General features: G+C 36.3%; 2 protein-coding genes across 2 annotated transcripts; both read left to right on the forward strand.

Annotated features, from left to right (window-relative positions):
- Positions 1–9219: 9219 nt before the first annotated feature.
- On the forward strand, positions 9220–12289 carry LOC119999851 (protein ECERIFERUM 2-like). The gene is made up of 2 exons (XM_038847619.1): positions 9220–9787; positions 11315–12289. Exons 1-2 carry the CDS (start codon positions 9329–9331, stop codon positions 12182–12184), a joined length of 1329 nt encoding a protein of 442 aa, XP_038703547.1. The 5' UTR covers positions 9220–9328; the 3' UTR covers positions 12185–12289.
- A 4598-nt stretch (positions 12290–16887) lies between these two features.
- Positions 16888–23867, forward strand: LOC120000379 (NADPH--cytochrome P450 reductase-like). The gene is made up of 18 exons (XM_038848447.1): positions 16888–17295; positions 18361–18420; positions 18504–18580; positions 18683–18740; positions 18859–18942; positions 19046–19082; positions 20061–20130; positions 20262–20453; positions 20534–20626; positions 21257–21482; positions 21587–21670; positions 21770–21921; positions 22016–22112; positions 22249–22398; positions 22481–22558; positions 22644–22766; positions 22862–22975; positions 23363–23867. Exons 1-18 carry the CDS (start codon positions 16999–17001, stop codon positions 23441–23443), a joined length of 2073 nt encoding a protein of 690 aa, XP_038704375.1. The 5' UTR covers positions 16888–16998; the 3' UTR covers positions 23444–23867.
- The last annotated feature ends 103 nt before the right edge of the window (positions 23868–23970 follow it).

Here is a 23970-nt window from a genome sequence, read left to right on the forward strand (position 1 = left end):
GGATTGGAAGAGGGTGGAACATAGGAAAACACTGGGAACAATTGTGACATCCTGGTTGGTTGGGACCCTCGAGTCGTGCGTCGATTATAGAAGTGGGATGACCATCGGTTGTCTAAGTAGTTGAGTCATTCTGCCTTGAACTTTGTCCAGGAGTGAAGTACCTGTTCAGGCCAGCGCTCAATGGGCGAGCGTGTTGGTTGGAAGCTCCCTCCGGCGTGCTTTGTTTAAAGGGATGGCATGGAGTGCACAACACTTCTATCAAGGATGGTTTGTTCGTTTAACTCCAAGAGCTTTGCATTTTCGTCCCTTACGGTGGCGTTTTCTGCTTCCAAGGCAGTCATCTTCGTACAGTTTTCCCGGAGTTCCTCTCTTATGGCCGTTAGTTGAGCCAACACATCGACCATTGAGTTTGTCTCTGGATGAGACATGGTGTTACAAGGTGATTGAGGTTTAGGTTTCTGGCTTTGTCAGGCAAAGAGCTGTAGAGGCCCCATGGTGAGCGGTAAATTATAGATACTCGAATCTACAATCATTGAATAGTCAACGTAATTTATATGGAGGCCTTTTACAGCGAGATCTTGTGAAACAAAGCAAGGTTGAGATCAAAGAACTTCGGCACTGATGGGGTACCTGCCAAAGAACCTCCGATGCTCAAGTCAGTTAATCGGAATCAGGTTGGTCAAAGCAAAGATATAAGAATCGTAAGTGCAGATGCTGGAATAGAAATGGTGGATGTAGGGTGCCAGAGAGCTATGAATGAGTTGAAGGTTGAAGAAAGTGAGAGAGCAAAGGGTCTCAGTTTCCAAGATTATGTGTCCCCGCTCCCGAGGAGGAGGGGGCCTTTTATAGTGGATTAGCTTACCGATCAAGACTGACATACCGGGTACTATAGTACAACTCGCAGGCACGCAGCCAATTTTGGTTGGCTAAGGTCAAGGTTGTACCGTGGTCAAGCGGCTCGATGTTAGGAGGTGGTTGCAGACTGTTTGATACTGCGTGTTGGGCTATTCGATTTGTCGGGGTCAGGTTCGACAACGATCTCAGACGACCATTGCCTAGGGCGGCCAAGTCAGGATAGGAGACAATGATTTAGGTGTACGATCAATATGGTGTGAGACATATGTATGTACGAATGTATATATGAATATGGCGTAGGATGCATACCTGAGACGGGCAAGTCCGTTGTCCGTCGACGGTGTCGGATATCTCTTCTGGGAGGTTTGTTTGATGGGCCGCCCAGTGCTGGGCCCTTTTGGTTTGCACCCCCCTTTGATAGCCTGTCCGAGGGCGTTCAACGCCGTAGGGCTGACTTGCTTTGGGTTAGGCTTGATGTTGACCAACGAATATTGTGTTGACCGCCAAATGTCCTGCACATGGTTAGTCCACCTAATGAGAGATATGTAAAGACGATTTTTTACCACTACAATGGGGCTTCTTGGTTGAGAAGAGTATCTTTATGGATGAAGCGGCTGCGAGCCAACCAAATGTTATAATGAAAAGAAAAAAATTCTGATTGGTTTAGAGAAAATACTTGGTATTCAATCCTCAAAGCTCCCAATCATTCGAATGTCCAACCCAGCTGCCCTCCATAGTTGAGTGGTCCAAGGTTAGGGTTTATGCATCATGTGTTGGAAAAGTTATATGTTAATGGAGGTAATAGAAGATGAAAAATTAGAACAACTTCAAGGCGCGTAATCGCTTTCTTTTAGACAAATTTCTCTCCCTTTGATAGGTATCACAAGTGCACCGGGTATACGAGAAAATGCCTTTAGGATACAATGAAGTTTTCTAGTTTGTGGTTGATCTTTGAAGATGCACTATCCAAAGCAACCCAAGAACACTCTTTATGGTAACTCTTGATGATGTATCTTTTTCTCATCTCTAGAATGGTTGTGGTAATGCTATTATATAGATATTCAACCATTGCCTAAGCACCTTTTCAATTTGAAAAAAAAAAATACTGTTTAAGACAAATAACTTCCAAGTAGTTTTGTATTCATTGGTTGTGTCTCTTCAATGCAAAAAACTACTTTAAACTTCCATGTGAAAAACATTAAATTATTTGAAAATATCCAACAATCCTCCCCTATTTTCAAAATATATGTATATATTATTTAAAAAAAAATTGAAATACAATAGTATACATCATCAACAGAGTAAGTACATAGGTGATAAGTGTCTTTTGGACTTGAACTTTCACTTAGCATAAACAAATCAAAGCTTTATCAAGGTGCTATGGTGTACGAATCTTGAACCAAGGACCCTTGTAGATAAGCCGGAATTGTCATACATACTCAGTTCTGAATTTAATAGTGTTCTTTTACTTTGCACGCTTGTCGCCTTGTGCTATATCCTAATTTCGAGAGTGCTCTAGAATATGGTCAATTTATTCATAGGAAGCGGCCTCACTTCCACACTCTCATAGGTAAATTCTCTTAGGTGAATCTGCGAATCACCCTTAAAGAATTAATTAAGGATTTTAATCCATCCTCTAACATGCAGATACCGACACTAAATCAAATTTAGGATATGAGGCAAGCCAAATAATAGTGTCATGCTAAACCAATCTTTTAGTTTGTTTGTACCCATTGAACTTAGACTATAATTTCAAGTCTGAAGTTGGGTTTCCACTAAACATGGTTGAATTTCATGTAGACCGCAACCCCATTCCTTTAGATGTCTTTAAGATCATCTCTCTTGATAGACTTTTTGTCAAAGGATCAGCTAAATTTGCTTTTGACTGTATATAAGCAACAGTAATTACTCCCTTTTTGAGCAATTGTCTCAAACTTTGATGTCTAAGACTTATATGCCTTGACTTTCCGTTATAACTCTTATTTGAGACTTTCTATATTGTTGACTGATTATCACAACTAATCATCACTGCTGGAGTAGGCATTTTCCAGAGTGGTACATCTTCAAGTAAATTTTTAAGCCATTCAGCTTCTTTAGATGCATCAGCTAATGCAATGAATTCTGCCAACATAGTTGAATCAGAAACACAAGTCTGCTTCTTGGAACTCCAAGACACGGCAGCACCTCCCATTGTGAATATCCAGCCAGTTGTGGATTTAGATTTAGATTCCATATTATTCCAACTTGCATCGCTATATGCTTCTAATACAGCGGGATAGCCTTGATAATGTAATCCATAATCCATAGTTTTCTTCAGATAACAAAGAACTCTAGAAATAGCTTTCCAATGTTCTTCACCTGGGTTACTTGTAAATCTACAAAGCATGCCTACAGCATATGCTATATCGGGTCTTGTGCAATTCATTGCATACATAAGACTCCCTACTACACTAGCATATTCCAATTGAGATTTACAACGTCCATTATTTTTCATTAACTTGATATTTGGATCCATAGGGGTGGAGGCTGGTTGACAATCATAATGACTGAACCGCTTAAGTAATTTTTCAATGTAATGATACTGTGAAAGTACCAATCCATTATCTTTTCTTAGGATTTTAATTCCTAAGATCACTTCAGCCTCTCCAAGATCTTTCATATCAAAGTTAGATGACAAAAAAGATTTAGTCTCCTCTACACAAGCAAGGTTGGTACCAAAAATAAGCATATCATCTACGTAAAGACATATAATCACAACATTATTATCACATTTATAATACACACATTTATCAGCATCAATAATGTTAAAACCATAAGATAAAATTACATTGTCAAATTTCTCATGCCATTGCATTGGTGCTTGCTTCAGACCATAAAGAGATTTAACAAGTTTACATACTTTCTTTCCATGGTTTGGAAGAACAAATCCCTCTGGTTGTTCCATATAAATCTCCTCCTCTAAATCACCATTTAAGAAAGCTGTTTTTACGTCCATTTGATGGACAACTAGTTGATGAATAGATGCAAGAGAGATTAGTACTCGAATTGTAGCAATTCGAGCTACTGGAGCATAAGTATCAAAATAGTCTATTCCTTGCCTTTGTTTGAACCCTTTAGCAACTAACCTTGCCTTGAATTTGTTAATTGAACCATCAGGATTCAGTTTCTTCTTAAAAATCCACTTGCACCCAATGGCTTTAGATCCAGGCGGTAAGTCAGATAATACCCAAGTTTTATTTGACAACAAAGAATTCATTTCATCATTAATTGCTTCCTTCCAAAAGAGGGCATCTCTAGAATTCATTGCTTCAAAATAAGTTTTGGGTTCATCTTCTATATTCAAGACAAACAAGGTTTTATCCTTGATTTCATGTCTATTCCCTTCAACTAGATAGACTAAAAAATCTGGACCAAATGATTTTTCAGCCCGAGGTCTTTTACTTCTCCTTGGCTCAATGTCTGTAGAAGTATTTGGATCATAATCCTCCGTAGGAGAATTCGCCAAATTAGGAACACTAGAATTTTGACTTTTGCCATCTAAGTTGGGAATAAAAGGACTAGACTTAAAAAAATGTTCATAAAATTCTACATCTACAGATTCAAAAATTTCATGAGATTCCAAGTTATAAAATCTATAAGTAGAACTATGTAAAGAATAACCAATAAAAACACACTTGTAAGTCTTATTTCCTAACTTTGGTCTTTTTAGGCCAGGTTTTCTTACATAAGCAATACAACCCCATACCTTAAGACGATTAAGACTTGGTTTACGATTAAACCAAATTTTGTAAGGAGTTATATTCTTCTTCTTCAATGGAATTCTATTCAAGATATAACAAGCAGATAATATTGCTTCTCCCCAAAATGAAAGAAACAATCCGGAACTAAGTAACATGGCATTTACCATTTCAGTTAAAGTCCTATTTTTTCTTTCGGCAATTCCATTTTGTTGTGGCGTATAAGGAGCCGTAACTTGATGGATTATGCCATGAGTTTCACAAAATTTTGTAAACTCACTTGGGTAATATTCACCACCCCGGTCGGTTCTAAGGACTTTAATCTTACGGTTAAGTTGAGTTTCAACTTCCGCCTTGAAGATTTGAAAATTTTCAAATACTTCACTTTTAGCTTTTAAAAGATAAACATATGCATATCTTGAACAGTCATCTATGAAGGTTAAGAAGTATTTGTTACCTCCCCTTGATTCACTATTTTTCAAGTCACAAACATCACTATGTACAATGTCAAGTAACTCAGAAGTTCGATCTATAGATTTAAAAGACTTTCTAGTTATCTTGGCTTGTACACATATTTGACATTTAGTATGATTAAAATCATGGCAATTAGAAATTAATCCTAAATTTGACATATTCTTGATGCTACCATAATTAACATGTCCTAACCTATTATGCCATAAAGAAATAGAATTCACAATATAAGAAGAAGAGGTACTTTCTATTAAATTCAATTTAATCATGCCATTACAAGAATATCTCTTCCCAATGAATACCCCATTCTTGGACAAGATAAACTTGTCTGATTCATACATTAGTTTGAAACCCCTCTTATTGAGCAAGTCCCCAGATACTAGATTTTTGCGCATATCAGGTACATAAAATACATTGACAAGAGTAACAATTTTTCCTGATGTGAACTTCAATTCAACAGAGCCTTTGCCAACAACTTTTGTGTGAATGCCATTTGCCATTGTGACCTCCAAAATTCTATCACTAGATTCTTCATAAGTCTTGAAAAGACTACGGTCCTTGCAAATATGGATAGTTGCCCCTGTATCCATCCACCATCCACCATCAATGCCAACTGAATTTGCTTCAGTCACTGTAGCAACTAGTGCTTCATCTTCTACCAAATTTACTTTGGCTTTTGTCTCTTTCTTGTGATGGCGACAATCACGAATATGATGGCCCGGCTTGTTGCAGAAAAAACAATTTCCTTTCTTCTTGTTTTTGGCACTTTGCTTCTTGAATTTCTTATCATTCTTAGGCTTAAGTTTGGCGTTGGACTTATCTTCCTCAGCCATATTTGCCTTTGAATGATGATTCTCCACTAACTCATCACTTTTCTCACGGATGCGAGAGTCTTCTTCTATGCGAAGGTGTCGAAGTAGAGATTCTAAAGTATGATTTTTCTCATCATGCTTAAGTTTCTTCTTGTAGCCATTCCAAGAAGAAGGTAATTTAGCAATAATCACCCCTACTTGAAAATCTTCTCCAAGAGTAATTTCAGCATTCTTAAGATCACTAACAATAAGTTGAAGTTCATGTACTTGTGCAAGAACTGACTTATCATTAGTCATTTTAAAATCAACATAATTCCCAATTAAAAACTTACGATTACTTGCCTCTTCAATGCGATATTTGTTCTCTAATGCAACCCACAATTCTTTGGCGGTCGATATGGTACGATGTGCGCTATACACTGAGTTGGAGAGAGCATTGAGTATGTGGCCTCGACATAGAAATTCATCCTCCTTCCATTTGCGTCGTTTGTTCACCATTTCTTCGGTATCTTTGTCTGATGGTTAGCAATTTGCTCCGCATCGTCACCAATGATGTAAGCCAATTTGAGAGTGGTGAGGAAAAACAACATCTTCTCTTGCCACCTTGTAAAATTTTGGCCATCAAAACGATCAAGGCGAACAAGATCTTGATTCATAACTCTAATGGATTGAGAAACAGAACCCTCCATTTCAACAGAAAAGAAATTTTGTCTAAAAATTGTTGGAAAAGTTATATGTTAATGGAGGTAATAGAAGATGAAAAATTAGAACAACTTCAAGGCGCGTAATCGCTTTCTTTTAGACAAATTTCTCTCCCTTTGATAGGTATCACAAGTGCACCGGGTATACGAGAAAATGCCTTTAGGATACAATGAAGTTTTCTAGTTTGTGGTTGATCTTTGAAGATGCACTATCCAAAGCAACCCAAGAACACTCTTTATGGTAACTCTTGATGATGTATCTTTTTCTCATCTCTAGAATGGTTATGGTAATGCTATTATATAGATATTCAACCATTGCCTAAGCACCTTTTCAATTTAAAAAAAAAAAAAAACTGTTTAAGACAAATAACTTCCAAGTAGTTTTGTATTCATTGGTTGTGTCTCTTCAATGCAAAAAACTACTTTAAACTTCCATGTGAAAAACATTAAATTATTTGAAAATATCCAACATCATGCTGGTGGGTGTTTTTGCTAGAATAGGAAATAATGAGATCATTGATTGTTTCAGTTAATGACGAGGAAGAAACTCGTAGAACTCTTGAAATGGCACGAGTCAAGAGGCAAACAATTTAGGTAAATCTCGCTATCAGATGAGTTAGGACACGGGTTGCGATCATCAATGGGATGGTTTTTGGGCAAAGTTTATTGCATCCGTAATAAATTTTAATATCTTCACATGCATGCATAAGTGTAATTAGACATTGTTAGATTGGATACATTGATCATTTCCCATGTTTCAAGCTTCCACCAATGGCTACAGTCGTTATTTATGCTACTGTACTATCTTTGATTTATTATAGACATGACATTTACCTATATATATATGGACAGTTCATTAAAACGGTGGGCTTAATTGAACTTTCAATTCTATTTGTCAACCAAGTCTTATATGTAATGTGAAAATGATATCCATCTGAATCATTTAATTTTTCACATTTTATAGAGACAATTTATTACATTTAATTTGTGTCAATTTAATAAAATAAAAAAATCAAGCATACAATGTCCAAGGTTCGATTCCAAATGAGAATCATATTTCTCCCACAATATTTAAAAAAAGTCAAAAAATTTAATCATTAAAAAATCAAAATCTTAATATCATTTAAAATGAAAAAATGTAAGATTTTATGTAAGATTTATTTTGTTGGTTGGATAAGGTATCCCAACCCTGGTTTTTAGGGTGGGCACCCTAGAAACCAGGGTTTATAGGCATCAAGGGAACAATGAATGCTACTCTTTTTAATTTTGATTAGCTCGAGTCATGACCAAACAAAAACGTTAAAATAGAAAGAACAAAATAGTTGATAGGCATTAAATTATATAGGTGGTGAAAATAGAGAGTTGAAGAATATGAAAGATTTTTTTTTAAAGAATATGGAAGAATTAGTAACTAGTAATTTGATATATATATTTTTTGTGTTTTGATAACTGAATTTTTTTTTAAAAAAAAAAAACCAGAAGGAATTTATGCCATAAATTGATAAATGACATACCTATAGGAAACAAATTGTACGTAGTTCACATATATACGTACATACTTTTTTCAACCGATAATGATATCATACAAATTGTCATTTGGACATACGATATGATTCTAAACTCGGGTCATCGTGCTTATAGAAGGTTTCCACATCACGACAAGATAAGTTAGCTAGGCCAAAGTCCATTGTGTTGTCACAAATGTATTGCTCTAGTGAGAATCGAACTGAGGACCTTCAGAGTCCATACGGTGTCCGATGTCGGGAGTTCGAACTAACCACATGTGATATTTTCTTGTGGAATCATAATTCCATGAGCTTATCCCACTTCCGGGCCTCCTACCCGCATGGATTTCGACTTAGCCTTACCTGTTACCAGTGTGATGCAGACTGTTCTGGCGACTTGAGGTTTAAGTCCACTCAATTTTCCGAAAGGCATATTAGCCAACCAAACAATTTCCCAATTTATAAGCCAATCAAAATTCACTTAACTGCAACGTGTCATCTCCTTAGACGCCTACCGTTTCTTCTCCTTAAAGTAGTAAAGTCCACCTACCTGGTCATGATCATGCATTATATACACACAAACACTCCAATCTCCATAGTCCATAACTCTGCCTCCAAGTGCCCACAATCTAACACCATCACATTAAAAACCATCCCGCTGTACTGATAGCTTCATTCACGCACACACCCATCAACCTTGTACTGTTCCTTCGTTAACCTTGCAGTCAAGTTCAGTCTGTTTAGTAGTGTGGGGTAAACACAACTGCAGTTTTAATCACAGACATCTAAACTGATAAACAGACTGGACGTTTGTGATGTATGAACCCTCATCATGCTCTCTATACCTCTGCGACCAAGTTTTGAAAATCTCAACCTTACTCACGTCAAAGATATATCGTCCGTTTTTTGTTTACCGATTTCTATAGATGCATCGGACCCGCACAACTTTATTCTTCTTGATCCGTCTCACTTAATGGTACTTAAACCGAAGAAAAAAATCTCTTCAAGTGGTAGCGACTTGAGTCTTTACTTCTAAACCCACATCACTAGAGTTACTCAAGCAAGCGATGTGGGACTTGGCAAGTCTCAACAAGTGCACACAATCTAATACGGTCGCATTAAAACCATCCCCGCTGTACTGATAGCTTCGTTCAATCACACACCCGCCAACCTTGTATATATGGATAACCTATACACACATAAACTATTCCTTCCTTAATCTCTCATATCTTATTCATCACTCTAACATGGTCATGAATAGTAGCAATGATCCTGTTCGAATTCAAACCCAGATCATTCATGGCACCAGAATCTCCTCTGTGGTGCCAGGCAGAGCCACTGGAGAGAACAAGGTCCACGAGCTCACTCCCCTTGACTTGGCCATGAAGCTCCATTACATTCGAGGACTTTACTTCTTCAGAGCTGAAGCAGTTCAGGGGCTCTCCGTTCATGACTTGAAGGGAGCGATGTTTCCGTGGCTCGAGCTCTACTACCCCGTCTCCGGGAGGATCCGGCAGGGGCCGGACTCTGGGCGGCCGTTTATTAGGTGTAACGATGGTGGTGTTCGGGTTGTGGAAGCGTGGTGTGATGATTTTAGTGTTGATGAATGGCTTGCCATGGAAGGTTGTGGTGGAAATGATGATGGACTTGTTTACAATCAAGCTCTTGGTCCTGATTTGGGATTTTCACCTCTGGTTTACGTTCAGGTACATATACTTGGTTACCTTAATTTCTCATTCAATTCAATATTTTTTTCTTTCTTATCAATTATAATAATCTTTTCTTTTCTTTTTAAAAAAATAGTTCATAACGAAATAATCGAGCATCTCACTGAAATTCAAAGATTGTTAATTATCAGAAAGTTGAGGGAAAATAAAAAGTGTTTTATAGGAGAATATCCAATAACTCTCAATAACAGATGACTTTTTTAACGACAAAACCGTACGTGTCTTGAGATCCAAAGCAGACAATATCCCTACAATTTGTTTGGGTTGGATTTTCTTACATGAAATTGGAGGATGACTCAACGATGATGTCGAGTTCACTTGCCTCTCCCGTTTGGATCACCGGTTGGGCCTTTTGGATATCCTTATTGATAGACCACCCACAAGGAAGGTGAGAGAAATCACATGGACTCTATCTAGTATAGCATACTTGTTGGGGTCTCATATAAACAAGCCTACAAGTGCGGGAGAGTATTAAGATAAAATGTTTCACAAGTCGCATCGAAAAATTGAGGGAAAACAAACTAAATTGTTTTATAAGCCAAGATATCCAAACACCTTGCAATAGTAGAATGCCCTTTTAAAGATAAAACGATGCGAGTCTTTACATTCTAAGCGAATAATAAAATTATTTGGGTTGGATTTTCTTACAAAGGTATTGTCCGTGAAATTTCTTTATCATTATCAATGATATATAATAATGTAAATATATTGTAATATTTTGCATAGTTGATTCATCATGTGATCAATTAATGGGGTTAGCCACTTTTGTATGCTTTTCAATATGGGTCGAGCGAGGTTCTTGAGAATGGATGGATTTGCATGTGATAAAATGTGTGGATGTTTTTCCTTCATAAAATTGTAACAACTTTCATGCACCAAAGAGAAAACCATTTAAGAATGACAATTTGGGCTTCGTGGGCCCTACTACAACGCTCCACATTTATACTCTTCGAGTGGTCATTGTATTTCCCTATTTGGTACAACTCATTAAACAACTTTACGGGGCTTAATAACTATATAATATAAGATAAATATATAAATTATAATTATTAATTGATACACACTCATACAATATAACAAATATTTGAAAAATACATTCTCATACATCTTTATAGATGATAAAGTATTTACACTCGCTGAAAAATCGTCTAGCACAATTAAAATTATTGTTTTTGTTTTTTTGAATATTTTATGTTTTAATTTGTAATGTGTAATTTAATGACTATGTAAATATTTATTTATTTTCAATCACTTTTATGTAAAATAGCTCTAACTAAATTTCGGGGACAATACCCAAACCCCGATCAACTTTTGACCCCCTCTTAAAGATTCATGTTCCGCCATTGACCAAGCTCGGTAATTCATTTTATAGATCCGCCACTGGTTAGTAGAGGATGGGAAAGACACGTGTGACCATCTCTCACTTGCACTTATTATTAATTCATAACTTGATATAATGCACTTGGTTTATTGATTCTTTTTTAACGTGGCTTTTGGGACAATTAGTTTACATGGTTCAAATGTGGAGGAATGTCACTGGGCCTCAGTTGGGCCCATGTGCTTGGAGACCCATTTTCAGTTTCTGCATTCATCAATAAGTGGGCCCAGATCATGGCAGGCACAGCGCGATCACAACCCCTCCACGTGTCCTCCATTCAGAACTACAAGTCTGCACCCACTATTCCAAAAAGCCCGTTATCCATAAAACGGGTCGACCCGGTTGGTGACTGTTGGGTAACTGCCAGTAACTGTCAAATGGAATCACACTCTTTCCTAATTACTTCAGAGAAACTTGATCAATTGATGAAGGAGATTCTCAATCCAAGCCAAGCAACCAAGATATCAGAATTTGAAGCCCTTTCTGCCCTAATATGGAAATCTTTATCAGAAATTAGGGATGATTTGGGTCCAAGAATTGTCACAATTTGCACAAATAGCCCTCAGAGGGAAGAGAATGAACCTCCAAGCAATGCTATGGAGTTCAGCATTGTAGAACCAGATTTCTCTGTATCTAAAGCCGACGTATCGGATTTGGCGGTGCTGATTACGGAGAAGAGGGTGGGGGAGGACGAAGCGATTAGAGATCTTGTGCAGGGAGATAATGGTGAAGGGGACTATTTAGTGTATGGCACAAACTTGACATTTGTGAATTTGGAAGAAGTGAATGTGTATGGTCTGGAGCTGAAGGGGCAGAAGCCGGTTTTCGCCAATTATAGGATCGGTGGAGTTGGTGATGAAGGGGTTGTTGTGGTGTGTCCGGGGCCGGAGAGTGGTGTGGAGGGAGGCAGGGGAGGGAGGCTTGTGACGGTGATGTTGCCAGAAGATCAAGTGGTGGAACTGAAGAATGTGCTTCAAAGGGATTGGGATCTGGTTTGAGATAAAAGAGGGAGTTAGTGAAACATGTGGTTTCTAGCTCTTTGATTATAACATATAAGTTTGAAAGACCAATAAAACATGGTGGTGTATTTTAAATAAATATATATATATGAATGTTGGTGTATTTTAAATAAATATAAAATATATTTGATGGATATAGATTTCATTGAACCTGATATCGTAATTTTGTTAATTATTTCAAGCAAATATGCAAAAAAAATGTGATTGAAAACCATTGTACGAGTTCCAGGTTTGGCCTCCAAAATTTAGCAAAATTTATATGTTTCTTCATTGCCTTAAATTTCATTACGTGTGCTGGAAAATTATTGTGTGCTGCTGTGCTTCCTACCAAAATAGGATTTGAGGTAAAAACAAAATAACGGTCCCTAATCTTTCTTGTTTTTGAGGTATAAAATATCTTTTAAAAATAAAAATAGATTTTGAATGTTTAATGATATATTTAATTATTGGATCTTTAAATTTTTTATTTTTATCTTTTTTTTTGAGAATTGTTGAAAACTATCGACATGAAAAAAAAATAAAGAAGATGAGGGACTATTAATTTTTTTTACAATAACAGCCTATCTCAATCCGCGAAATAGTGGCCAGAGAAATGCCAACATTTTAGACTTTTAGTGCAAGTCACTAGGCGATGTAGGACAAGTTTGTTAGTTTATTTTAGTAGTTAGGAGAGTTAGTCATTTTTTATTACAAGTTTTAGTATTAATAAGAATTCTAGTTAAATTAGAATTGCAATTTTATTATTAGTATTTTAGTAATTTCTTATTTTTGTTTAAATAGGGTTGCTAGTCGTCAGACTAAAAATCTTTAAAATAAAATAAGTCTACGTTTTCAAAGTTTTCTCAGCGTTTGTACATTATTTAAGGTATTGACGTAATTTATACCTTTGTTTTGTTTCCGTTATGCATTAGTTGGTATCAGAGCTGATTTTGAGATGTTCAATGGCATGTAACGCAGGCAGAAACAACAACCTTGCTGACAGAGATTGCGGGGTTGGGGCACTATGGATGACGTTAGAGGAAATGTGACAGATCCAGGACATGCTCGCTGGGTTTAACCTCAACGACAATAACAAGCGACCCAAAGTCGGTAGAGTGCATATTGAAGGATTTCCCCAAAGGCCACCCTATTGAGAGAAAAAATCGTGAACCTCCTCGACGTCAACCAGATAGTTACGACGAATTGAGGGAGACGAGGGTTATGAGTTTGAAGTAGATCTGCTTACGAGGAAGTAAAGAAGATACAATATTCATGTTTATTCTTTATTTGAAATAAAATTCGTTCTTGGTCTAGAATGAAAAGAATGTTTATTGTTAAAATTTTTCCTTATTAGTATGTAGAAATTTTATTTAAATTGGATAAGATGATGGATCAATTTTTGACAATTATTACTTGAAGTCTTAGGAGGGTGGTGAATTGTTCGAAAGAAATCGAGAAACTTTGCAAACTCAAGAATTTATCATTGATCCAATTTCACAAGCATCTAAGGAGCATCCAATTCATGAAGATATTTTTAAAATTGAAGAGCACGATAATTATATGGGGAACAAATCTCAACAAGTTAAGAGTCTGGAGAATAAAGGAGCAGTTATCATTGAAGAAATTATAGAACTTGATAATGAGGTTGTTGAGGTTATTGACACTATTGCTCTTGAAAGCCAGATTTTGTTTGAGGAAGATTCAAGTTCAATTGAATATTATGTGGTTCAAGAATCTCACAATTATATTATCATTCCTATAAACTGTGAGGTCGAACATGTTGATTTATTGAGAGTGAAGATTCTAATTTCAACATTAGTTCCTCAATATTGAAGATTATCAAACAGTTTATGTTAAGAACTAAGGATTTGGATCATCTGAATTTCACGAAATTTGTTGAGTTCATTTCTGTGTTGAACAAACTCCACAATTCAAAATATTTGTTTCTTTGGAATGGAAGGGTACAAATTCAACCAACGGTGTGAAAATTTTACAAGATCAATTCTCTGTGGGTAGTATGATGAAAACAATAATGTTTGAGGAAGATTCAAGTTCAATTGAATATTATGTGGTTCAAGAATCTCACAATTATATTATCATTCCTATAAACTGTGAGGTCGAACATGTTGATTTATTGAGAGTGAAGATTCTAATTTCAACATTAGTTCCTCAATATTGAAGATTATCAAACAGTTTATGTTAAGAACTAAGGATTTGGATCATCTGAATTTCACGAAATTTGTTGAGTTCATTTGTGTGTTGAACAAACTCCACAATTCAAAATATTTGTTTCTTTGGAATGGAAGGGTACAAATTCAACCAACGGGTGTGAAAATTTTACAAGATCAATTCTCTGTGGGTAGTATGATGAAAACAATTATTTTTAGTCCAATCGTAACTCAAGTGTAAGTTATATTCAAGTGGAGGTGACTGATGTAGAACAAGTTTCTTAGTTTACATTAGTAATTAGGAGAGTTAGTCATTTTCTTATTAGAAGTTTTAGGGGGATAATAATACTTTTGGTCATTAAATAATTTGATCCACTTTAATTCGGTCATCTATTTTTCAAACATTTCAAGTTGAATATCAAATTTTCAAATTTGTTCCAACTTTGTCACTCATGCATCATTCTCTATGTTTGGGTAGTAAAATAGCTGATGTAGCATAAAAAATTTAATTTTTTTTAAATTTTTAATTGATGTGGTACTCAACTTTGAAATTTTGATAACTCAACTTGAAGCGTTTGAAAAATTGATGATTGAGTTGAAGTATGTCAAATTATTCAACGATCAAAAGTGTCATTACCCTGAAGTTTTAGTATTAATAAGAATCCTAGTTAAATTAGTATTTTAATTTAATTATTAGTACTTTTAGTAATTTAATATTTTTAGGGTTTCTTTATTTTTGTTTAAATAGAGCTGTCAACCGTCAGACTAAAAATCTTTGAAACAAAATAAGCTTGCGTTTTCAGAGTTTTCTCTGTATTTGCACTTTATTTAAGATATTGATGCAATTCAGATTCATTTGACACACCAGCTGCGGTGCAATGACGACACCTGGAAGAAGCTTAAACTAAAATGGCAAGGCTACAGAGAAGCGAATGGCCGCATATCCGGACTACTCTAGACCACAGGTTTGCCCACATAAGCAATACTCTGACCATGAATGGAAACAATACTTAGGCAGGGATTAGGTCCTAGACTAATTGGCAAGAGGTACATGACCATAGATTATGGGTTATAGCTGTCTAAAAATAATAATTAGGCAATAGTATTTTTTAGCTTTAAAACTTAATACATCCCTACTCACACGTTGGCATCCGTTATTGCCATTTATAGCTTTCCGTGGATGGATAGAAATCCAGCACGACATGTGGCAAAGAAAATAATTTATTTATGCAAAGTTAGCTACTGAGAAGTTTCCTCAGGTCAAATTCAGGAGGATTCAAATCATAAGATGAGAGGAATCGTCATATCACAATTCAAATTTCAAAGGCAAGATTAAACTAAATCTGGGATAAGAAAATCCTAACAGCCACACTTCACACCAACTATGAAATGAGCATCAGACCTGTGAACAAGATACGCGCTAAAAAATTGACTACTGAAACTCTTTGATTCCTTTCTGAAAGATTTGATAAAAAGCGTAAATCTTGCATGCTTTGTTAAGTGTTTTTTTGATTTACTATAAAATATGAATCAAAATGAGCACCTTTTTAGGTGAGAAAGTGGAGTTAGTTGAATATAATTAATCATCATTATTTGGTTTCTTAAGGACACCCGTTATTAATACCCTACTAATTAATGAGTTACTTTTTAGATGAGGTATTGGAGTTAGTTGAGTATAATTAATCATTCTTATCTAGTGCTCTAAGACATCCGTTATCACTACTCATATTATTTTTTTTTATTGTTTTTACTTGTTTGTGTTGGTTAAGGGGTTGCCCACATGTTAAATTAAAAAAAGGCATGTAAAAAAAATTAAAATATCTTGTTTCTTGAGAGTTAAAAACCTAAAAATCACACATCTTTCATTTATTGGGCGGATTAAGCAGATGGATTTTCTAAGAAAGGCCCGTAGTTTGGGTTAGATCTCTACTGGGCCAAAACATACGACCCACAACTTTATCTAGATCCCAATTACAAAGGAATTAAAACAAAATGGTAAAATTCCAATAGTTGTATCTTAGTTATCGCAACTGCTGCTACTGAATTGGATGTTCCATATATTCTGTGAGTACAACTCAATCGGACTTGTGAGAGAGATCGGCTCACAACTTTCATCTTCTCCAAAGGTTTTCGGTTTGCATGATCAAGATTTCAGTAATTGATATCACGATTATTCTAACAGTTAAATTGGATCAACGTAAATTTGTAGACTCTACATATTTCATATGATGCACATGAAATTTTGTGTCCATGACTCAACATGATTTGGAATCATATGGGACACATGGAATCCTATCATTATTATTATTGGAATTAAAAAGGAAAAAGACAAGTGGCAGTGAAAAGTTGAATCGTTAAAGAACGTGCAAAGGAAAATTTTCTTGTTTTGTCAACGCGCGAAGCAAGATTGCCGTCAAAGACAAAAAGTTTACCAACACGGACAGCAAATTTTTACAGTGCCGAATTTGTCCTTTTATTTGTTTGGCTATAAAAGAGCTAAAATTCAAGGTCAATTCATATGTGGGTCCCAGTACATACGCACGCATATTACGTTTTCTTCCTCTTCTCTCTGCTCACCCACCTCATCTTCCAGTCTTTCATTGTATCGAAAAAGAGGGAAGAGATTCATTTGAAGCTCGAATCAAGATGAGTTCGAACTCGGATTTGGTTCAGTCTCTTGAATCTCTGCTTGGGATCTCGTTTGGTGGTTCGGTGTCAGATTCTATGTTGGTGGTGGCGACGACTGCCCTGGCGGTGATTGTTGGGTTGTTAGTGTTTTTTTGGAAGAAATCATCGGATCGGAGCCGGGAGCTGAAGCCAGTGTTTGTACCGAAGCCACCGTCGATCAAGGACGATGAAGCCGAGACCGAGGCCGCCTCCGGTAAGACCAGGATCACCATCTTCTATGGCACGCAGACCGGGACGGCTGAGGGATTCGCGAAGGTATAATTGTTTTTCTTGTGTCTTTTATATTTGTTTTCCTGGTTTCGGTTGAGTACTTTCTTTAATCTGAATTTTTTGCGTTAGTGCGATTGGTTTGGGTTTGACTTAGTGAGATTTTTGATACAGTAGTTTTCCTGGAAGAAATCATGATTTGCTTAGTGGTTTAGTTGATGTCCTCGATTGGTTATGAACCAATAAATTATGTAGAGACTTGATATGAGCTGAGTCTTGTTCCCTAATGGACTATTTCCTCTAAATTTCGTTAGGAAACGTTGATTAGCCTTTTGTCTCAAGGCAGCTAGAGAACTGCCTAGATATTGATTGTGTTGTGTTGTATTTATAAAAGAAGGTTGTTTTTCCCATTTCAATATTCTGATGGGGGAGATGGGGAATGCATGAACAATTTCAGGTTTGGGATCTATTTATGCTCTGATTATCTCAGGGTTGGCCTGCAACTGTAATGTCTGTATGAATTTTTTCCATTAAGTTTTGCCAAGTGATGAAGTGAGTCAATGCCCTTAGTTGTTTTGGGGTATAATATCCACAGTTTGCTGCATGGGGCATGACTGCCATATAGCATTGTTCCTACATTTCACATCCCTGTATTGTAACATTTACAGAGTTATTGAGGTTAGGTTTCTCAAAGGTTGCTTGTTTGCTGAATATGACACAGCATTCTTGTCGCAATTTCCAATTGAAAATTAGTTGTTGAAGAACGTAGTTAAGACCGTTTTTTAGTGAATAAGAAAATGCATTAAAGGGCACCACAAGGGTGCTACCCAAATACAATGATTTAGAAGATATAGGGTCAATTACATCAAAAAGGATGTTTTCATTTATGTTGCCAGATTCTCTTTACCAAAATAGCACAGGTTAACGACATATCCTTTATAATCACTTAGTTACATAAGACCATGAGCAATTAGATCATGCACGTATATGGCGGAAAGAAAAGCAGCAATATCGGGATCCTTGGTGCTGTTTAGTTTTTTTTGGATAGGCTATATAATTTTTTTTATTTGTTATGTTTTTAATCAGGTAGGGTCTTTATTAATTACGTGACAGGCTTTAGCTGAAGAGATCAAGGCAAGATATGAGAAAGCTGCAGTCAAAGTTGTTGATATGGTATGACATTTGATCAGTACATCAGAAATATGGCTCTTTAGAATGTACTTTTAGTTTGTTGATCTTGTTCATGGTCTTATCAGGACGATTATGCTGGGGATGATGATGAATACGAAGAAAAACTAAAGAAAGAGACTTTGGCTTTTTTCATGGTTGCCACGTACGATAAATGCTTTTGTTTATGTGCATTTATTTGTTTTCAGATATGTTTTTGGGTTCTAAAAGAATGAGGTATTCCTTGTCTTTGACAATGACATCATAGGTATGGAGATGGGGAGCCCACCGATAATGCTGCGAGATTTTACAAATGGTTTACAGAGGTTTGAACCTTTGTCATATATTAATGACAATAGAATTAGATTCTGAATTGGCATTTCATATTCCTTTTCTTTTTAGTTTTGTGCTTTTTTTGTAATTGGATGATTTGCTTTATTTCAGGGAGGTGAAAGGGGAAACTGGCTTCAACAGCTCACATACGGTGTTTTTGGCTTGGGTAATCGTCAGTATGAACATTTTAACAAGGTAATATCACCAGTCTTCATATATATATATTTTTTCCATGAACTTAGTTTGGTTGCTATTACTAATTTATTATCATATTTTGGTGGCACTATATTGAATTTAGATAGCAAAAGTGGTTGATGAACAACTTTCTGAACAAGGTATGCATCCTTCTCTTTGTGATTGTGCTTTCTATGTGATGTTCTGTTTCTCTTCTCCATTGTTCAATGTACTTTGGATTTTGGTTTTTATTGGAATTACTGTTGTGTGGTATCCTGAGCTGTCCGTCTTTTCTGATGATTGATATGATTTTTATCATCACCACCTGGGTGCATGGTTTTGTACCCTATTTGCATGCTTTTTTAGATTTTGGGAATTGCATACTTGAGAGGTCCAAGTGGTTGTTTTCTGCATTGTATGTTTGATTGCCACTGATATTATTCCAGGGGTTACAGGCCTTTAGGTTTTGGCATCTAGATTTAGATACTGATAATTATATTTCTCCTGCTATGGATATCATATATCATGCTACGAGTTTGAAGTATGGGCTTTGGTATTTTGGGTAATATTCTATTCCTTTCTAGGTAGACATTGTTCATTGTTGCATGGATTTGGTGTGGAAAAATAAATATGGTCTTCCTTGTCTCCCTTTGTGTGTGAAGTGCTGACTTCACTGCTGGGATTGCGTTGCAAGTGGTTCATAATGCTGTGTCCTGTTTGCTCTGCTGCTATTACTTGCTTCTTCTGAAAGTTAGCTTAGATATTTGTGTCAGCTACCTTTCTTTGATCCACATACCAGGCAGGGAAGAGAACAAAAATAGATTTGGAATGAAAAATACAATTCGGTCTTGTCTCCCCTTCGATTGTGAGGTGGTGACTTTACTGCCGCCATGCTGCCATTACTTTGCAAGTGGTTCATCATGCTGTATCATGTTGGCTCTGTTGCTATTACTTGCTTCTTCTGAAAGTTAACTTAGATGTTTAAATAAATGACATAATCTCTGTTTTTTTCCCCTGGTGACACTCGGAGTGTGTCATTACTTTTGTTCCATCACACTCAAGATTCTTGTTCTATCTGTTCAGGTTTGCCTATCACTTCGTCTTACATGCTGGCATTTGTTTATATGTGGTGGATGCAGGTGCAAAGCGTCTCATTGAAGTTGGTATGGGTGATGATGATCAATGCATTGAAGATGATTTTTCTGCTTGGTATGGCATATGGCTCTTATTTCATCAAATTTCCAATTTGTCCTGGTTGATATCTGGTGTCGAATTTGTAAGATTAGAGAACCTATATTTTGTTTATACTCTGTTAACTGATGTTATTGATTCTTTTTTAGGAGAGAACTACTTTGGCCTGAGTTAGATAAATTACTCCTTGATGAGGATGATGCATCTGCATCTACTCCCTATACTGCTGCTATACCTGAGTACCGAGTAGTCATTCATGATCCTTCTGTTACATCTTGTGGGGATAAAGACTTGAACATGGCAAATGGGAATGCATCCTTTGATATTCACCATCCCTGCAGGTACTTCAAAATTTGCATCTTTTGTATGTGCCACATGTTTTTTTAATTTACTAAGATTTATGTTGTTCTTTTACCTGAAGAGCCAACGTAGCCGTTCAAAGAGAGCTTCACAAGCCTGTTTCTGATCGGTCTTGCATACACTTGGAATTTGATATTTCGAGAACTGGTATCACGTGAGTTCTTAAATTTATAATGCTTAGTGATGGAAATTTGTATTGTTCCTTGATCAACCTGATGAGTTTATTTATTTGATGCCAAAGACTTGATGCATCTGCTAAAGACTTGTGAACACCACAGAAAGTGAGAACTCCAAAATGCTCTTTCAATTTAATAGACAGACAATGTTTTTGAGAAGGCAGTGGCGCCTAATTTTTGTGTGGTTTATTCTATCATTCCTTTTCCTAGCGGAAATTGAGCTAATGATCCTGGCACTTTATTGTTTTTGGAGTTGAAAATCAACTTATTAAAATACTATCCCTTGAAGTATTATTAAACTATTATCACCTTGAAGAGTATTGCTTTTGGTTTTTCAAAAATAACTTATTGAATTATTATCCCCTTGAATAATGAAGTTTTTTTTTTTTGTTTTTTACTTTTTGAAAAACTATGGCTATACAAGAGGTGGGCTTTGGACTATTATAATTTTCTTGCTTTGTGAGTTTTTTAAAATAAAATATGTATTTATGACTAACTTAATGCCTTTTCCTCGTTGACTTTCATTTATACATAACGAGATATAACTTTGTTAGAAATTGTTGTTTGATATGGTCAATTAGCTGCTGTTACTTCTAATTCGTGTTTAGATATGAAACTGGAGACCATGTCGGTGTGTATGCCGATAATTGTAATGAAACTGTTGAAGAGGCGGCACGGTTATTGGGTCAACCTTTAGATATGCTGTTTTCTGTCCACACTAACAATGAAGATGGAACATCTCTTGGAAGCTCATTACCGCCTCCTTTCCCTGGTCCTTGCACACTACGCACTGCATTGGCACAATATGCAGATCTCCTTAATGCTCCTAAAAAGGTACGATTCAGATCTTTTTTTCCGCTCTTTATGCCACCCCTTTTCATGTTTTTACATCTTTTGGATAGTTGATTTTCAGACATCTTATTAATTTATGTTGTCAGGCTGCATTGATTGCTTTGGCTGCTCATGCCACTGAACCTAGTGAAGCAGAACGACTTAAGTACTTATCCTCGCCTCAGGGGAAGGTTGGAAATCCTTTTGCCCTTCTCTCACTCTTTCAATGCCTCTCTAATCCTTTTGCAAACTTATTGAGATTTTCTCTGTCTCCCCTTTTCTTTTTCCAGGAAGAGTATGCTCAGTGGGTTGTTGGAAGTCAGAGATGTCTTTTAGAGGTAATGCAAGAGTTCCCATCGGCAAAACCTCCCCTTGGTGTATTTTTTGCAGCAGTTGCCTCGCGCTTACAGCCACGATACTACTCCATCTCATCCTCACCTAGGTGATTCATTTTTCTTGCCATTAAGTATTCTAATTCAAATGATATAATTTCTGGAGCTCTGAAATTTTTTTTTGCCTTACTATAATATCTGCAGATATGTCCCCAATAGAGTTCATGTTACCTGTGCTCTGGTATATGGCCCCACTCCCACTGGTAGAATTCACAAAGGAGTGTGTTCAACATGGATGAAGGTTGTCTCTCTCTCTCTCTCTCTCTCTCTCTCTCTCTTCCTGCACCTCCTTTTTTACTACTTATAGTTTCGTCTCTACATGGGGACACAACCTGGGTTCTTGTTGTGTGTAACCATTTTTTTGACCAAATATTCAGAACGCAGTTCCTCTGGAGAAGAGCCACGACTGTAGTTGGGCTCCTATTTTTATTAGGCAATCAAATTTCAAGCTACCAGCTGATCCTTCAATTCCAATTATCATGGTGGGACCTGGTACTGGGTTTGCACCTTTTAGAGGATTTCTTCAGGTCTGATATTATTTTCTCATTTTGTGCATCTTCACCTATCTATATGAAATTAAGAAACTCAAACACATTGATTCTTTGTAAGGAACGAATGGCTCTGAAAGAAGATGGTGCTCAACTTGGTCCTGCTCTCCTCTTCTTTGGATGTAGAAGTCGTCAAATGGTTGGACTCTTTGACGTTTAATTCCTGATTATTATTTCTAAAACAATGTTAGGCTTGACGATTTTAGTTTTTCGTTTATTTTTAGGATTTCATATACGAGGATGAGCTCAATAATTTTGTCGAAGAAGGTGTGTTATCTGAGTTGATTGTTGCATTCTCGCGGGAGGGGGCAGAAAAAGTATATGTTCAGCATAAAATGATGAACAAAGTAAGGTTTAGTATTTATAATTTATAAATACTGACATTGTTGTTATCAAGCCTAATACGATATCCATTATGGCGTCAATTATTTTCCATGTTCAGGCAGCAGAGATATGGAGTATAATCTCTCAGGGTGGATATTTTTATGTTTGTGGTGATGCCAAGGGTATGGCAAGAGATGTTCATCGAACTTTGCACACCATTGTTCAAGAGCAGGTATTAATTAAAACTCCCATCCTCTCTCTCTTTCTCCCCTATTCATTTTGTAACAATTGAAAGCATGCTGCCAATGGATTTTTAAGTGTTTTTCTTCCTCTCCCTCCTCTTCCCCTATTATTTTCTTAAATTTGGATAAACCTGATTTATTCATTTTTGTGCTTGGGCGCCACCCCATTGGTGCCCTTTTTAACGAGAATTTTCTTGTGTTTTATGAAAAAAAGAAAAAAAAAAGAAGGAAGAAGGTATGTTGCCTTTCTTGTGTAATTATCTAAGTTTATTAACTGTTTGATGATTTGGCGTCGGTAAAGCTCACCTGTCCTTTCCTGTCTGTATCATTTGTGTTTCATTTTTCAATTTTGCATCTCTCTTGTGCATAATTTTCAGGGAAACATGGACTCATCAAAGACGGAGTCTATGGTGAAGAAACTCCAGATGGAAGGAAGATATCTTCGAGATGTCTGGTGATAGCATGGTGTTCACCTTTTCCTGAATCCTTGATATAGATGTGGATTTTGATATTCTTCCGGCTCAAGCTTCGACTGGTTCATCTCTTTCCTTGGAAGATGTAGCCTTAAATTGTGGTACAGTGGTGAGAACTTAGACACGGCTTCCTTCAGTCGGTTAAACCGTTAAGTAGGTGTTGGTCTACCTTTTCCCTCGTAATATGGGAGAGGGGGAATATTTAATAGAAGCATCATTTTAAGGGTACAGGACAATAATTTAAAACCAAATAGTGAACAGCATGTCTTGTTGCAATTAGATTCATAGATGGTTTTGAAGTGTTTTTTTTTTTGAATTTGTTTTCATGAACTTTCTAAGGGAACGATGGTGTTCTTGAATAATTTTTGCCTTTTCGTTTGTGGGAATTTAAAATATTTAATTAATTATCTTTTCTTTTGTGAAGTTTACTTTTATTCCAATTGTTATTAAGGTTAAGAATTTGATTTTATATCATTTGATGAGCAATGGCCGTCTGGGTCAATCTGCTAAGT

This window comes from Tripterygium wilfordii, chromosome 6, assembly GCF_013401445.1.
Source record: "Tripterygium wilfordii isolate XIE 37 chromosome 6, ASM1340144v1, whole genome shotgun sequence".
NCBI classification, from domain to species: domain Eukaryota; kingdom Viridiplantae; phylum Streptophyta; class Magnoliopsida; order Celastrales; family Celastraceae; genus Tripterygium; species Tripterygium wilfordii.

Bases quoted from the DNA above. Each gene is read 5' to 3' on its own strand.
- LOC119999851 (XM_038847619.1), top strand. From the start codon at position 9,329: ATGGTCATGAATAGTAGCAATGATCCTGTTCGAATTCAAACCCAGATC. The intron at 9,788-11,314 runs GTACATATACTT...TGGGACAATTAG, and splicing joins CACCTCTGGTTTACGTTCAG to TTTACATGGTTCAAATGTGG.
- LOC120000379 (XM_038848447.1), top strand. From the start codon at position 16,999: ATGAGTTCGAACTCGGATTTGGTTCAGTCTCTTGAATCTCTGCTTGGG. The intron at 21,671-21,769 runs GTTGGAAATCCT...TTCTTTTTCCAG, and splicing joins TATCCTCGCCTCAGGGGAAG to GAAGAGTATGCTCAGTGGGT. The intron at 22,767-22,861 runs GTAAGGTTTAGT...TTCCATGTTCAG, and splicing joins AGCATAAAATGATGAACAAA to GCAGCAGAGATATGGAGTAT.